The sequence below is a fragment of the Esox lucius genome, chromosome 11, assembly GCF_011004845.1.
Source record: "Esox lucius isolate fEsoLuc1 chromosome 11, fEsoLuc1.pri, whole genome shotgun sequence".
Classification (NCBI taxonomy): Eukaryota; Metazoa; Chordata; class Actinopteri; order Esociformes; family Esocidae; genus Esox; species Esox lucius.
The window spans coordinates 37,037,620-37,050,746 of NC_047579.1; the positions used below are offsets into that span (position 1 = coordinate 37,037,620).

The 13,127-nt window shown below is 42.9% G+C and overlaps 2 protein-coding genes across 8 annotated transcripts in view; both read left to right on the forward strand.

Annotated features, from left to right (window-relative positions):
• The first annotated feature begins 61 nt into the window (after positions 1 to 61).
• On the forward strand, positions 62 to 8,964 carry LOC105023383. Of its 5 annotated transcripts, none has more exons than XM_010892533.4 (11): positions 62 to 240; positions 850 to 871; positions 1,106 to 1,391; positions 1,595 to 1,668; positions 1,812 to 1,884; positions 3,998 to 4,064; positions 4,368 to 4,406; positions 4,876 to 4,947; positions 5,637 to 5,784; positions 6,264 to 6,351; positions 6,987 to 8,964. In XM_010892533.4, the coding sequence occupies exons 1-11, from the start codon at positions 233 to 235 to the stop codon at positions 7,091 to 7,093; spliced, it is 984 nt and encodes a 327-aa protein (XP_010890835.2). In that variant the 5' UTR covers positions 62 to 232; the 3' UTR covers positions 7,094 to 8,964. The 5 variants fall into 5 exon arrangements, with proteins under 5 accessions (XP_010890835.2, XP_019906526.2, XP_010890832.2 ...); XM_020050967.3 differs by having other exon boundaries at positions 1,115 to 1,391; XM_010892530.4 differs by lacking the exon at positions 62 to 240 and adding an exon at positions 257 to 547.
• A 563-nt stretch (positions 8,965 to 9,527) lies between these two features.
• The window catches only part of pbx4 (pre-B-cell leukemia transcription factor 4), a 45,029-nt gene continuing 41,429 nt past the window's right edge, over positions 9,528 to 13,127 (forward strand). The window contains exon 1 of one of the 3 annotated variants that reach the window (XM_034295236.1): positions 9,528 to 10,964. In XM_034295236.1, the coding sequence (XP_034151127.1) occupies positions 10,786 to 10,964 (179 nt within the window). In that variant the 5' untranslated portion in view covers positions 9,528 to 10,785. The remainder of the gene's footprint in view (positions 10,965 to 13,127) is intronic. The other 2 variants (XM_010892529.5, XM_010892528.5) reach the window with 2 other exon arrangements.

Below are 13,127 nucleotides of genomic sequence, written 5' to 3' on the forward strand. Positions count from 1 at the left end.
GTCAGTTGTTTTTTATGTTCTGTGTATTCTACTACAGTCCAGTACACTCTAGTAGAATACAACTTGTGCCAAAGCAGTAGCTGTGGTGAAAAATAAAGTAGAGAAAGTATAGCTAGCCTACAACCCTAGGAGTGGACACGAACTACAAGTTCTGTTCGTTCTGTCTGAGAATGAACTACTGCTACTACTGAATGACCAGAGGGCCATGTCGTGAAAAACAACAGTTCCCAACATGCACAGGTTTGTAAATGGGAGGGGCAGGGGTTGGTGTGGTTTCTACTAGATTACACAGACAGACAGGCTCTAGCCAAGTCACATTTGCAAAGAAAATATAGCTTTTGGTTATAGTTTAAGGTTATACATGACGGTAACAATGAGTTAAGGTTTGAGTTAGGTTTAAAATACATTTCAACGCAAATAAATAGTAGAAATAGGCGGGGTTAATGACAATATTACTGCAGCTACAGAGACTAGTGACGGAAGTGGTGTTGCGCGGGCTGATTTTGAAAGAAATGGCGGATCTTCATTCTGGGAAGCAATCCGAGAGGTATTCCCTTTAGTTAATAATTTTACTGGTTACTACTTAAAGTGAAACATTTTGTAATTAACGTCGTCAGTGAGTCTTATTGCGGTGTCATTTAAAAGCTATGCTACATAGCTAGAATGTTAATGTATCTAACTTCTTTGGGCTTGTTTTTTTAGCCACCCCAACTGACGTTAGTACGGTAGCTAGCTGACGTTAACTCGCTAAACATGTCAGTACGTATGTTTTTTAAACAGCGGCTATAAAATTAAATAAAAAAAACCAACTTAATCTTTCTCTTCTTGTTTTAAACTTGACATCACCAGCTGCGGTAGCTCTGCTGAGAAGGTAGGTTGCTACTTATAACACAACTCGGACTACAGTAACAGCTGATTTTTATTCTCAAAACCTTTTTGGTTGTGTAACAATAATGGGGCAATATTAGTAATTATTACTTTTCACCTTTTGTAATAATATAACCTCAATGTTAGCCTAGTTCCCCATACCAGTGGTAGTGATAAATGTGAATAGAGAAAAGGCAAATTATTTTGTCTCTCAATCACGGTATATCTCATGGTTGAGCACCCTCAGCAGCAACTCAAAAGAGATTACCCCGGGAGTCCAAATCCAGGAGCACCACATCTGAAAACAGCTTGCAGACACACCCCTTCCTCGGACATCGCACTGCCAGAAACATCCGAGATGCAGGCGGAGCCAGCGGTGGAGCTACATTCAGGGGGAGCGGAACAGAAAGAGGACCCGGAATGGGCCGTACAAACGCACAACCCGTCCGGCTCACGGAGGAAGTCCTGGAGGAGGTCAACCAGGGGGAGGCACTCTCTCTCTGCCCTCCCCAACACCTGTCAGGGTGAGACCTGAATCTTTATTCATCGTGACAGCCTGGAAACCTTTGGCTGTGGTGTCTGGGATAGGTAGTCATCCACCTATTCCAAGTTGCCCCTTGAAACAATGTGTACACATTTAAAAATTGTCTGAACGATGCTGTAAATGGTGAAAGACAATGTAACCACAGAACCCCCCCCCCCCCCCCCCCCCCCCCCCCCCACTCAGCCTTGTGCAGGTCAATCAGCCGGTCTCTGCCAGAGGAGGAGAGGCTGGAGAAACTGATGGAGGCTTCAATGAGGGTATGTTCCAGTGATTATGTCTGAGGTGGATTTGACGGGGCCAGGGCAACTTCCACTGGCAGATTGTTTCTGCGTGCGCCATCACAGCTGACAAATCATTTGACTTGATGTTAATACGTCCTGTGTTTCCCCTCTGTCCTCAGCTGGCAGTCGAGAAGCTACAAGACTCACTGAGCACGACACCCGATGCCAGTTTGGAGTCGCTTCAGGCACAAGGTTTGTCAGGTCATTGTACCGTCCATTGATTCCGCTGTGTTCGTTTTACCGTGGCGCCTTGCCATGGCAAAATCTTTCCTGACACTTCAAGAAACAATGTTTTGTTAGACAACGTACACTTCATTTGTTTTTATAGGAATTTTATCACGTTGAGATATTTTCTGTATGTGATTTGAGAACCGTAATCAGAGCCACCAATACACTCTATGCAGACTAGCTGAACCAGGAAAACAGACCTCCTGACCGCGTTCAAAACAACTCTCGTTCTCCCTACGCTAAACAAATGATATCAGAGTGTTTGCCAGCAGTAAGGAGACAGATCAGGCCAGTCACCAGAGGAGGAACACAGGGTAATGATATAGATCAGGCCAGTCACCAGAGGAGGAACACCGGGTAAAGATCTAGATCAGGCCAGTCACCAGAGGAGGAACACAGGGTAAAGATATAGATCAGGCCAGTCACCAGAGGAGGAACACCGGGTAAAGATCTAGATCAGGCCAGTCACCAGAGGAGGAACACAGGGTAAAGATCTAGATCAGGCCAGTCACCAGAGGAGGAACACAAGTGACAGGTACCAGTCGTTTGTTTGCATGGCTGTGTTAATTAGCTAACCACTCAGTTATTCTCACCTAGTCTAGATATGGTTAATATTGCTGCCACAAATGTAACCCCAGTTATATTGAGATGTGTTGAGAAACAGATGTTAGGTACAGCAGCAATAACAGTACTATTTTTGCCTTGCTAGCTAGTTGTTCATCCAACATTAAATGCAACTTAAATGTGTCGGTTTTCAATGTGATTTTTCTTCAGAGTAAATAGTTTAAGCTGTTGCAACAAAAGAGAAAGGGGGAGCAGGGATTTAAAGTTGAATCAAATGATGTATTTACCTGAACCTGAATAACCTTAATTAATTAGGAGAATGATTATTACCATCTCTTGAAGGTTATTGTGGAAAATGTTCACAATTTCTACAAGTAAAACCTTCTCAGAGTCTGGTATAACAGTTGATTATTTCAAGTTTAATTATGTGGATCCACGGGAACAATTGTTTTCACATAACAGAGTATAAGTACAGAGACCAACAGAGTAGTGTTATAACAATTGTTCTGATTACATATTATGGCTTCTAGCTATTTATACTCCCTCTTATCAGCCCCCAAAATATTATCTGAAATGCTATGAGATACATTCAAAACAAGTCACACTAATAGGAAAACAAGATAGAACCCTATACTGCCATAGTTACCAGACCTGATCTGAGCGACCCCCAGTCCCTGTCCTACACATACGGAAGGATACAGAGGAGACACAGGCAACCTAGGAGCCAACTGAACAGGGTCGTAGATAAGATAGGGTTGAGGCCTGGCACCTCGGATGTGGCTCTAATCACTTCTAAGAACAGGGCATGCTGACCTAGGTCTTCTATACGTGGCAACCATGAACAGTCTAAAGCAATCTAAGGCCTAATCTATCATAGTTAATTTGCATAATAATGATATAATTAGAATAGGGTAATAAATTAATCTTTAACATTATGCTGTGTTTTTTTTTTTTTATAAGAAGTGTATGTATTACTTTAGTGCGCAGGGAGGAGACGAGTCTGGATAGTGAGGGACAGAAATGTACAGAATGTAGTGAGCCAGCAGGCTACATGGAAGAGGAGAGAGTGGAACAGAGGATAGGAGACAGCAGAGGGAGGAGGAGAGAGTGGAACAGGGGATAGGAGACAGCAGAGGGAGGTGGAGAGAGTGGAACAGGGGATAGGAGACAGCAGAGGGAGGAGGAGAGAGTGGAACAGGGGATAGGAGACCGCAGAGGGAGGAGGAGAGAGTGGAACAGGGGATAGGAGACAGCAGAGGGAGGAGGAGAGAGTGGAACAGGGGATAGGAGACAGCAGAGGGAGGAGGAGAGAGTGGAACAGGGGATAGGAGACAGCAGAGGGAGGAGGAGAGACCCCCCACTGTATTGGTTTTGTATTGTATTCAAGTATATACATGAATACGTGCTTCCTGGTTTGCTGCTGTAACGTTGAACAGGGACCAGAGCAGTGTGTGCATGTTTTGTTAATGGATTTGCATTCATTACCACCCTTCTTTTCTTGCCCCCCTCTCAGTGGAGGTCCTACAGAAGGAGTGGTTTTCTCTAGCCAAAGACCTACGCTCTCACACTCCCACTGCCAGGTAGTGCTGTCTTAATGTGTTCACCTTTTTTGTGCTGTGTTGGCTGGACCGTGGCTGAGTTGCTCCTGTTGGCTGGACCTTCCTATTTCTGCAATGACTGGCTGTGTTTAACAGTCATCCTACTGTATTGTCTAATTTGGTGAATAGTTATTACCAACCCTCCCTTGTAACAGTCTGGGGACTGTTCAGTCTTTTTTGGGGCTTTCAAAGCAGACTTCAAGGCCTCGCTGTTGGGTGGCCTGCCGTTCCTCTGAGACATTAACAATGTGGTTGATATTATTGGTTTTGACTGTCTCTTTCCAGTGACCCAGGCTTGGAGCAGATCAGGGAGACCATCCACAGGTATGACTTCCCTGTCCTGTGGGCCTGTGTCATGTTTTTGTGCACTTGCCCTTAATTGCTTATAACCCATTTGATGCTCATACTCAATGGCTATCTGTAAATGAAAGTTTTGGGGGGGGGGTGCATAGTTTTGACATGACGTACAGTATTTGTTAATCAACTCGTCTGCCATTAGATAGGAATACATGCAGTTTTTCATCTGCCTTCTTGTTGCCTGGGAAGATTGTATAACCCATTGCTTACCAGACTGTCTAATCTCAATGCTTCAAAGTGGGCATATTTTTCAGTTTCAACATTTAACGTGTTGTCTTTGTACTATTTTCTATTGAATATAGGGTTGAAATTGCGTTCTGTTTTTTACATTTTGCAGTGTCCCAACTTTGGAATAATATACAGGGTTGTATATTAGAGCGTATGAGAGGTGTGTGTACATACAATGAATGGTAATTGTTCTAACTTTGTGATTCAGGCTGCAGACTGAGCGTGCATCTTGGAAATTGCTGTTAGAGAAGCACCGGAGTAAAGCTAAAGAATTGGACAGGTGACACCCACATGCAACTCCACTTACCATGCCCCAACTTGAGGTAGTCCGTAACATATATTTGTTTCATCACATTGTTTCTTCCCCAATTTTATGTCAATTTCTTTACAAAGAGCCTGTCTTACCGCAGCAACTCCCAATGGGTCCGGTAGAGTTGAAGATTGTGGCATACCTTCCCCCTGGGCATTGGCCTTTTTCACCAGACAGTGTATCTAACAATGAAGTCAGTCACAAGGAGTTCACGCTCATTGATCATTGAGCTCAGTTAGCTTGCCTGTGTTTGATCTGAAATCGCTTGAGCCCAACTGTAACTTTGAAACCTAGACTGATGGACAACTTGGCGCTGTGAAAGAGCACCTCAGACCATTCCGCCACACGGGGGACCACAGGAAAAGGATTTCTCACCTCACAGGCCTGATCATCTTCTGGTTTTTGGCCAATGGTGGTTTCACCTCTCATTGGATCAGCCAAGAGCTGGGATGATAAACCAAAAACGATCAACCCAAACCACGGCAATTACTCTGCTGTCATCATTAATTATGATATGTAGCCTACACTAGAGAAATTAGGTTTGAGGTGAAACCACCACCTGGGTTTTTGATAGACTGTGTCTGTGTCTCCATTGCAGGCGGGTGGAGCAGGGTCAGGAGGTGGGGTTGATAGACCGTGTCTCTGTGTCTCCATTGCAGGCGGGTGGAGCAGGGTCAGGAGGTGGGGTTACCGTTGGATCCTAGCCGTGTGGCCCAGTCCTCCCAGAGCCAGCTCATCCTGGCTAAGCCGGATTACCACAGCGTGCTCGCCAGACAGCAGCCCCTACTGCACACGGTTGACATGGTGGTAAGAGGAACTATTTACTCCGATGGCCTCGTCTCAGTTCTCGTTGTGAGGATGTCCTGTCAGTGGGACATCCGAGGTCCCCGGCGTGTAATGGAACAAACCGGTGTCGTGGTTTTTCTCCTCGTTTCATTCACGTGGCCACACGCTTCATGTCAACGGGAGATTACGGTCTAATTTATTTCGACGTTTAACTGAAATGGGAGTTTAGGTTTGCCCCTCGTTATTCCAATGTTTCGTACTCAGAATGTTTGATAGTGGTAACTCTGTTTCATTGATGCGCTACGTGTTTTTAAATAATACGCTTTTGATACCTGTGAGCTGTTCATGCTCTCCTTTAATGAGATGAGGGGCATATGTTTGTGTGTGTGTGTGTGTGTGTGTGAGAATCTGCCATAAAACATCCCTTCTTCTTGGGCCTTTATTTGCCTCAACAACAGAACTATCTCAGCTCCCTGTTAAAATGGGTTTGGCGATTTCAGATTAACACCCAGTGCAAGATGATCCGCGAGGTGCTGTCCATCCAGGAGAGTTCTGAGCTGCTCTTACAGGAGATGAGCAGGAGATTGGGTAAGATGGAATGGATGGATCATTAAAGAATCATTTTAAATATGGTTCTGGACATTCCGCCATGGCAATGGGGGCGGGGAAGATCCGTCTCTAAGGTGATTTGCACATTTGGCAAAAAGAAGGCATGAATTATTTACGTAATCATTATTTTTATCGAGAGTGAGAAATTATCCTTTTTGCACTTTGTTGGGAAGGAATGTTTGTTTGATCATGCCAATTCAGGCAGATCAGTAAATCCAGATGATGAAATGTTGTAAGTATGCAACAGAAATATTCTAAACAAAAACTGCAGCCTCCCAGCTCTTCAAGCTGGCACTCAACATAATTGGCTGCACACAATGTGCTTATGAAGTGTATAGGCTGAGTCCTCTTGCTGCTGTGTGACATGAAATGGGTGTGTGTGTGCCTGGTAGTACAGAGGTCATCTCCAGCAGTACACAATGTGGCAGAACACTTAGATTTCAATGTTCTGTTTCTATCTTCTAATTAGATACATTTAGTTAGTAACTTCCCTTCTCAATCTGTTTGAAGAGGATTTGGCACTAATATAATCATCCTGCTTGTGTGTTTGTACATTTTTGTTTACGTATTCCTTCAGACCACTGTGTATTCCTAAAGAGTGTTTCTCCCCACAGCGGCTGACGCAGGATTCCAGGATCTGTCGTCTGACCCAGTAAGGAGTTTACTGGCAGTACCATCTATGTCTTCCGGGTCTGCCGCTCCGTCTACCATGTCATCCTAGCCCCCTCTGGCTGCCCCCCTCACAAATGGTCCCGTTGGTACCCCTTTTTATGCCACAGCGAGAAAACATGAGCAGATTGAACTCTGTTTGAGAAGCAGGACCAAACACCTCCTTTTCCCCCCCTCAATAGCACAGACTGTGAGTAGTGGCCTTGTGTCTGGTGAGGGACAGGTTCAGTGGTTGGTGAACAGGAGGAAGGACTTTGTTTTGTAAATAATCTTTTCTTTGCTTTGTAAATAATGTAATCTCTCATTGGATGATTGCTGAGTGTACTATATTGCTTTTGTAAATGTTTACTGCAATTGTACCAGGTCTTCACTAACCTCTGATAATTGGGACAGGATGAAGAACAGGTGTGTTTTGCCCCTCCTTGTAATGGTGTTGCCTACCACTGTAAGGACAAAGGTGCCGTTTAGGACCGGTGGGCTATTGCCCACTAGAGGGCGAGATTGTCATTTATTCAAATAGCTAAGGAATTTTCAGCTACTGTAAAGTCTCTAATATTTACCTGCTATCGAGGTTTTTTTTTATGCTTATTTTTTGGGAAAATGTTCTTCCTGTACATTATCTTGTCTAATATCTTGGTGACATTTGATTTTGTCTTTCTGATAATTTAATCAGTTGTTATTAAAATCTGCTTGTCTTGTTTAACTCTAAGGCAATATGAAATGTCATAAATATGTATAAATGTATCATACTTTTCCCTGTCCTCTTTTCTACAAAAAATCTTTCATGTGTTGTCCAGAGGTTTATCCTCTTCCCTTGAGCGCTGCTGCGTACATTTCTCTGTCCTTTCTCCTGTCCGTCAAAAGAAGCCCCTCCCCCACCCCATCGTGACTCCCTTCGCTGGGTCACTGAGGCAGAACGAAAGCATGACATTATGCCAAGTGATTCACAACCCCCCCCCCCCCCTTTTCTTTTTTCAATCTAATCCACTCTTTATCACTTCCTACGTTCTCTCTCAACATCTTTCGTGTTACTTGCTGGTGTTTTGGGGCTTTCTTCAACCAGGTACATTAAATTGCGTAAAACCAATGGGGTTTAAGTCCTGACCACAAAACAGCGTGCTGGGATATTGAACTGCACCTATAGGCTCAAATCACTAAGCATTGACAAATTGTAAACATTTGTATTTTCTTTTTGCTGTTCTTGCAGCAGGGGGTAAGTGGGTGGAGGAGCACAGGCCGAGGAGCGGGGGAAAGTGTGGAGTGTCACGAAGGGAGGGTGTGCACGGCAAGAGATCGATTCTTATTTAGATGAAAATGAGGCTGGGTGCTTGTGGGATGAGAATGAGGACATCTCTTGCTTACAAACTGAAAGCAGAGTCACATTCCTTTCAGGCACCGAAGAAACAACTTTATAATGTATGGCGAGGTAGATAAATATGGATTATTTCATTTATTACTTATATGTATTTTCTTCGAAATTTAGCCTGTGTGTAAATGTACAATGGGTTAAATGTGAATGGTTTCTTGAGACTCCTGATGTGCCCAGGACTTACTAGTGAGAACAGCCTTGCCAGCATAGTAGAAATACTCTCCCTTCGGTGGGCCAGGCCTTTATGAACTCTAGCCCCTCTTCCCGAACTTCAGATTGATTAGGAGGAGATTGTAACGGAGGGATGTGCTGAGTGTCAGCATAATCCGCGGCCAGTTTTGTCCCATACACTCCCCTTTGGGCTGCGCACACCCATCATTCTAGCGCGGCAGACAGCCTGTCTTCTCCAGGCCTACTCAGTCTCCGATTCGTCCGGAGGAGTTCCCGTCTCTCGTCCGAGTGATAAACGGCAGGGATATCCTCTGCGTTTGCAAAAAATAATGAAGACATTTTTTGTTTTCAATCTGTACTTCGCTGTCAGCATTTTTGTGCGTTATAAGACAAATGTTTTTTATTATTATCATTAAACACATTCTTACTATGTGGTGTGATTTGTTGAATTTGACTAAATTATTTAGTGTGGCCTAGATATAATGCTTCCGAATTGCTCCTTGTCATACTGAATTAGTTATTTGATGAAGTAGGTCAATGATTGAGGCGTGGGGGAAATTCAATCAATTTTTCAGTTCAATGTTGAGGTAATTTCAGCAGTCAAATTAGACTTTTCACAACTAATTACAGTTGTATTAGAGAGACACTTCGCTAAGTTCAATAATCACCATTTTCTAACTGCCTAAGAGGCCGAACCCACTCCGTGCCACTAAGGTCAAGACCTGTTTTCAGCTGTACATTACGGTAGCACAGGTGGTTGAATTAACGGTCATTGCCTGAATATGTACTGCTATGATAGGCTTTGGCTTAGTGCCCTCAAAAAGGTTAAGGGTTTGCTTAGACTTTGGGTCTTGAGAGGGTAGTTTCAGATTTCTGTTCCGCATAAAGCAGAAAAATATTTCATTAAATAAAATACAACCTGACAGCCCCTATTGGTGAAATAGTAGCATTATGCACTGAATGCCAGATTCCCCGGTGTTGTGGAGCAGCAGAGAGGAGACGCAAACCTTCAGCCAGGGAAAAATATGAACACGCCGCACAAGTTTTGCCTAGAAGGGACTGTGTGAACTTGCCGATGCTATCCGATGGAAATTAATACCATTATGTAACTTAAAGCAACAAAAAAAAATCTTAAACGTGATTTTATGTGGGAGGAGAGTGGAACCCTTTGGTCAAGTCAAGTGAAGGTTCTTGCAGAGTACTATTGTACTGTAGTACCCGTAAAATACACGGCGGGTGGTCATCCTTTTGTTGGCTAGCTATTAAGCATGCCCGCTTCCTTGCCTTTTGAACTACCATAACCCAGCATTAACAAAATTGTTTTGAGATGCGATTCTGAGTTTGTTGTTCTGTTTTATCACACATCAAGCGAGCTAAGCTTAGAGCGTTAACGTTGTGGTCCTCGCTTGCTATGTGACGTTAGCCACTTTTAATAAGCAAGCTACTCTGCTAACGTCGCTATTTAAATCATCACTACTTGCGCCATAGTATGCTATTTGCGTAGATAGACGTATATTACATTATAACTAAGCATTTATTTTCTATTGTCAGGCAAGATTTTCAGCACTTAAAATAACTAGCTAACGGGCAGCTTAGTTGATGGCTGGCTTTCTAATTTGATAATTAGCCACAAGCTAACTCAAACTGGTGTTCTGTGAACGATGCTCACTGGTCCTCCTCGCGCAGCTTTTTCCAAAGCTGAGAAAACAATGCTCTGTTTTTATAAGCCGCTCCGAACCAACCCAAGTGTGTGATTCTTGATGTATACATCAAGCTAGTAAGGTGTTTGCAGATGTAGTTTTTTTTGTGTGCATTATTTTGAATGCATATTTTATTCGGCGGTCAGGACGCTTTTATTCGGGTTTTAGCGCGAGGCGCTGTTTGCCAGTTCCCCAGTTGGTGCTTGTGCCCGTTGCTTTTTTTCTGTATTTCTTGGGGCTACAGCTAGCTTGCTAGTTGCTTAGCTGCATTTATTTGCTAGCTTTACCGTGGTTATTGACATCGGCCAACACTATAACGTTAAATCGTATCTGAATGTGGAACCGCTTTGCATGTTTACTTTTTGGGATAAGTAGCTAGTTGGCTGAAATTAATTACTATCGGCCAGTGGCGTATGATTTGCGCTGGGGGTTGCATTGTTAGATAGCTAGCTAGCTGGCTAATTCGGTATTCTATTCTGAGGAAAACAGCAAGTCTTTAAAAGTATGGATGATCAGACGCGAATGCTGGCAGGTCTTGCCGGACTGGGTGGGTTATCGCATGGCGACGTTGGCGACCCAGACTCGGTTAGAAAACAACTCGGTCAACCGCAACAAGACATTGGGGACATTCTACAACAGATAATGGCCATCACAGACGAAAGCCTGGACGAGGCGCAGGCCAGGTAAGAAACGTGCTGCGATGGAAAGATGGAACGAAGATGAGACGAGCGATAGCTACTGTACTGTAATGTTTTTGTTCATAGCAAGCTGTCTAGTTTTTTTGGAGGGGTCGCTCGTCGCTTGTTTGCAACAACGATGGATATTTTGATGTGATGCATATTGCCTTTAGTGTGTTTTGAACCGATATTATTTAATAATTAACTAATGTAATGGTTGGCTACACAGACATACATCCAGCTTCCCTAAACACTCACGTTACCGCATACATTGCCATGGGTTTAAGGCTCAACATGTGTAATCTCGTTGCATTTACGTTTATTCTCTCCACATTTTGCGTCTGTGACCAATTTAATATTTTACCGTTATATTCAAATAACCTGTCCGATTATTTCCAAGGTTGTTGGAAATCCATGGTTACGGTGAACAATGTAACCCGGACTATATATAATTATTGGTCATTATTTAGTGCCTATCTTATGGTGTTTATGATAGCTAGTCTGTTCGCGTCGATCTTGTATAGTGGGTATAACGAACTTACATGACAAAAGTTTCCTCCGAGGGGTTGCCAACTTTAGACAAGTTAGTGGTTGTCCACAAATGTCAGGGCCATCGTATGTGCATGGAATAGGAACAATTTAGAAATATTACAGTTGTAAATTCATTAGTTCGGTGTACTTTCTACTACTACATAACCTACGTCATAAAATTGATGTCGGACAGTACGGTGGATGATTGAGATTTGCGTGTTTTTCTTCTTTTTAATTAATATTGAGTGCAAATAAACAAAATATCACTTAACACATCAGTTTGTTCCCATCCTGACAATTTGTGATCCCCCAGGTTCAACAGAAGTGCCCTACTGTTGATCTAGTGCATTGAATTGGGAATCTCTTTTATTGGGGACTCGAGTAAATACACTTGATTCATCTGCTTCATTGTCATTAACATAGATAATCAGGCAAACTTTAATTGAGCCGTCACTGTCGGTGATGAGCTTTGAAATTCAAATGGTCGTTAGTTAAAATGTTGGACTGCTCAGGGCGTGTAGAGCGCATCGCCATCCCATCTGATATGACACAACATGGTTACGGATGTATTAACGTGGTGTAGGTATAGCGCACATTCAACCACTGTTTTAATTTAACTGGGGGAAAATCTGTTTTTGGAAGTCTCACTATAATGTTTGTTTGCATATCATCAGTCATGTTGTGCGTGTGCTTGTCTGTTTGACAATAAGCAAATGATCCATTATATTAATAAATGCCATGTGGCTAAGAGAAGCTGTAGGTCTACTGAATGAGTGGAGGGGAAGGAGCGTCAGAATTCCGAACAAAAGACGCGGCCCTCCGCGGTCCCAATACGAGACTGAGACCAGTGATGTGTCATTAGCTAGTGATTTTCCACCCCACGTTTGACCACCTGGTTCCCTTAATTAATTCACTCCCTCCTTTCCTGGTGGTGTGCATCCTTTTCATTGTGCACGGGGTGCAATCAATTCTCCTATAATGTGTACACGAGTGCAGCTGTCCGCAAATCGAGTTTCTATTAACGAGATTGGTCCGGTAAGCTGGACGCTACATGCGCTCATGCGATGATTTTGATAAATCTAAGAATATTGCTTTTACTGTTGGTTATACAACTGTAACAGGAATACGTTTTCAACAACCTTTCTAAGGCCTAAAATTCTAAATAGATTTAAAATGCAAAGACATGTTTTAAGTGTCGTTCAGGTGTTTTTGCTGGTTAGTGACTAACGTTTTTGTTTTTATTTTAGTCTTTTTTTTATGAATTACCTTCTTTTTGTGCCTGAAATAATATACCTAAAATGGGTTTTTCTTAAAAAGGGATTACATTCCCATACCAACAGATTACAGCCTGCCAATCCACTTCGGGGTAATTCTGTCACTCAAAATATTTCCACCACACCTCCAGCATTTTAAGAACATAGAACATTAAACATGGGCTACATTTCTCTGAGAAAGGATTTAAATAGATTTTTGTTTATCCAGCGCATGATTCCATGTCACTTGAAAGGAGTTTAAAACAGACCCCTGCTCCTACCTGTTTTTGGCATTTTGGTGTGTGGTTGTACATCACCCAGCTGACACTATAAACCTAAGGCATATATACTGTTTCATTTTTGTAAGTTTAACTCAAAGTTAATG

What these genes read in the sequence shown, in the direction of transcription:
- LOC105023383 (XM_010892530.4), top strand. Translation starts at nt 444, where the DNA reads ATGACAATATTACTGCAGCTACAGAGACTAGTGACGGAAGTGGTGTTG. An exon ending in TGATGGAGGCTTCAATGAGG is followed by an intron (nt 1,669 to 1,811) that starts GTATGTTCCAGT and finishes CTCTGTCCTCAG; the next exon opens with CTGGCAGTCGAGAAGCTACA. An exon ending in TGCACACGGTTGACATGGTG is followed by an intron (nt 5,785 to 6,263) that starts GTAAGAGGAACT and finishes TGGCGATTTCAG; the next exon opens with ATTAACACCCAGTGCAAGAT.